Here is a 3,101-nt window from a genome sequence, read left to right on the forward strand (position 1 = left end):
CCTTACGCTCCCTCAGCATGTCCTCTTTCTCTCATGTCTCTGTCTCCTGTCCTCTCTCATGTCTCTGTCTCCTGTCCTCTCTCATGTCTCTGTTTCTGGTCCTCTCTCATGTCTCTGTCTCCTGTCCTCTCTCATGTCTCTGTTTCTGGTCCTCTCTCATGTCTCTGTCTCCTGTCCTCTCTCATGTCTCTCTGTCTCCTGTCCTCACTCATGTCTCTGTTTCTGGTCCTCTCTCATGTCTGTCTGTCTCCTGTCCTCTCTCATGTCTCTGTCTCCTGTCCTCTCTCATGTCTGTCTCCTGTCCTCCCTGCAGGAATCATCTCCACCTTCCTCCACGTCCATCCGTTCGGGGCCAACCTGGAATATCTCTGGTCCTACATCCAGAGACTGGACTCAAAGGTAAAGATGGACAGATAGAGAGAGACAGAGAGAGAGAGAGACGGACGGACGGACAGAGAGACAGACAGAGAGAGACAGAGAGAGATATCCAACATATATATATATATATCCTTCAATTATATTAATCAAAATACAGACTGGACAAATAAATACAGACAAGATAAGATATAGAAAGGTGTGGACCCTGCAGGTAAAAGCCTGTGTGTGTGTGTGTGTGTGTGTGTGTGTGTGGTGTGTGGTGTGTGTGGTTGTGTGTGGTGTGGTGTGTGTGTGTGTGTGTGTGAGTGAATGATAGACGGAGCTGTGCGCCTCCTGCTGGGAAGAATAAGGCTTTTGTGTATTTATTGAGGTCTGATTATATACTGAAAATAACTCATAACACTGACGCAGGGGTGTGTGTGTGTCTCTGTGTCTCTGTGTGTGTGGTGGTGGGTGTGTGTGTGTGTGTGTGTGGGTGTGTGTGTGTGTGTGTGTGTGTGTGTCGTGTCGGCGGCGGAGCTGGAGCGTCTCATGCTGCGCCTCCCCTCCATGTTCCGCCAGGCTGAGCGGCGTCGGCGCCACGCTGGAGAAACGCTGGAAGTTCGTGTGGTTCAACACGCTGGATCAGCATGACACCACACACACCCACACACACACCATACACACACACAGAGACACACACACACACACCACACACAACACACACCACACACACACACACACACACACCAGAGACACAGAGACACACACACAGACACACACACACACAGAGCCCACACACACACACACACAGACACACAAACACACACCCACACACACCACACACACACACACACACCCACACACACACAGACCACACACACACACACACACACCCACACACACACAGCCACCACACACACACACACACACACACACAGACACACTCACACACCCACACCAAACCCACACACAGACACACAGAACACAACACACACACCAACACACACAACCACACAACCCACACACAACACACACACACACCCACACACACACCACACACAAACACACACACACACACACACACACACACACAGACACACACACACACACACACACACACAGACACACACACACACAAACACACACACACACACACACACACACAGACACACACACACACACACCACACAGACACACCCACAGACACACGAACACACACCACACACACAACAAGACACACACACACACACACACACACACACACACACACACAACACACAGAGACACACAGAGACACACACACACACACACCGAACACACACACACACACACACCACACACACACACCACAGAGACACACACACACAAGACACACACACCACACAACACACAACACCACTCCACACACCACACACAACACACACACAGACACAAACACACACACAGACCACACACGACACACAGAGACACACACCACACACACACACACAGAGACACACACACACACACACACACACACAGACACACACACACAGACACACAACAGTGTGTCGGACGCTGTGGAGGAGACGGACGGACTTACTTCCTGTTCTTTTCAAAATAAGAGCGTTCCTTGCCTCCTTGTGTCCAACGGGACCCCGGAGGACATCGTCCCTCAAACCCCTGCAGGGACATGTCTCATCACCGTGACGACAGACGCCGCCGGGGACAAACAACGTTTGTTGTTGCGACCCGCCGTCTCCATGGCGACAGCCACAGGAAGTGCTTTTACTTCCGCTGTCGCAGGTTTAAATAATAATTTATTTATTATTTATTATTTATTTTATTTTCAACAACAACATTAAATATTATTTCTTCTTCTGCTTCTTTTTTTTTTTAAACACTGCAGACAATCCAAGAGTCATGTGACATGTCCTTATTTAAAGGGGGGGGATTTAAGATATAAAAATATAAAAATAAAAAAATATAAAAATATAAAAATGTTAAAATATTAAGATATTAAGATATGAAAGTTGGTGTTTTATGTCTTTTATTAAGAAAGCTGTATTAAAATAAACTGAAGATTTATGATCCTGAGTGAGTTTTTATATATTAATAAATATACATTTAATATATACATTAAATATATATTTAATGTATATATTAAATGTATGTGAGTTCCAGCTGATGAGTCTGTTTGGTTGTTACCATGGCGACGGGAAGATAACAAGAAGAAGAAGAAGAAGACGAGGACGTTTTAATTAAATAAGTTAATAAACAATGATGAAGCAGCAGGGTTACACAGGTGTGTGTGTGTGTGTGTGTGTGTGTGTGTGTGTGTGTGTGTGTGTGTGTGTGTGTGTGTGTGTCTATGTGTGTGTGTGTGTGTGTGTGTGTGTATCAAGTTTTCTGATGATCAACTTGTGATTTTCAAATTAAAAGCACAAAAAGAGACAGACCCAAGAACCCACAGCGGAGACACCAGAGTGCTGATAATCACGCTTTATTAAATCCATAACTCACGGAGGCTGCCAAAACAACCAAGGCTACAACTCTAACTTCAACCAAACCAAAGCGCCGGGCGGCACCACGTCTCTCTCTCCGTCCTCGCTCGCCGCCGCCGGTTCGGTTCCCGGTGCCGCCCGAACTCCTAAAAACTACCACACGGACACGCCGCAGACCTCCGAGAGACAGCTCCGCCTCTGCGAGCAAGCGCCGCGCCGACTCCTCGGCTCATTTTCTCTGTTTTTTTTTTTAAAAAC

At 46.9% G+C, this 3,101-nt stretch overlaps 1 protein-coding gene across 1 annotated transcript in view; it reads left to right on the forward strand.

The window, feature by feature from the left end:
• The window catches only part of LOC116706977 (ecto-NOX disulfide-thiol exchanger 1-like), a gene marked incomplete at both ends in the record, with an annotated part of 44,461 nt that extends 43,407 nt beyond the window's left edge, over window positions 1–1,054 (forward strand). The window contains 3 exon segments of the mRNA XM_032544071.1: window positions 313–399; window positions 883–938; window positions 940–1,054. Coding sequence (XP_032399962.1) covers window positions 313–399; window positions 883–938; window positions 940–1,054 — 258 coding nt within the window.
• Between the last annotated feature and the right edge of the window lie 2,047 nt (window positions 1,055–3,101).

Source organism: Etheostoma spectabile, chromosome 2 (assembly GCF_008692095.1).
Source record: "Etheostoma spectabile isolate EspeVRDwgs_2016 chromosome 2, UIUC_Espe_1.0, whole genome shotgun sequence".
Taxonomy (NCBI): Eukaryota; Metazoa; Chordata; class Actinopteri; order Perciformes; family Percidae; genus Etheostoma; species Etheostoma spectabile.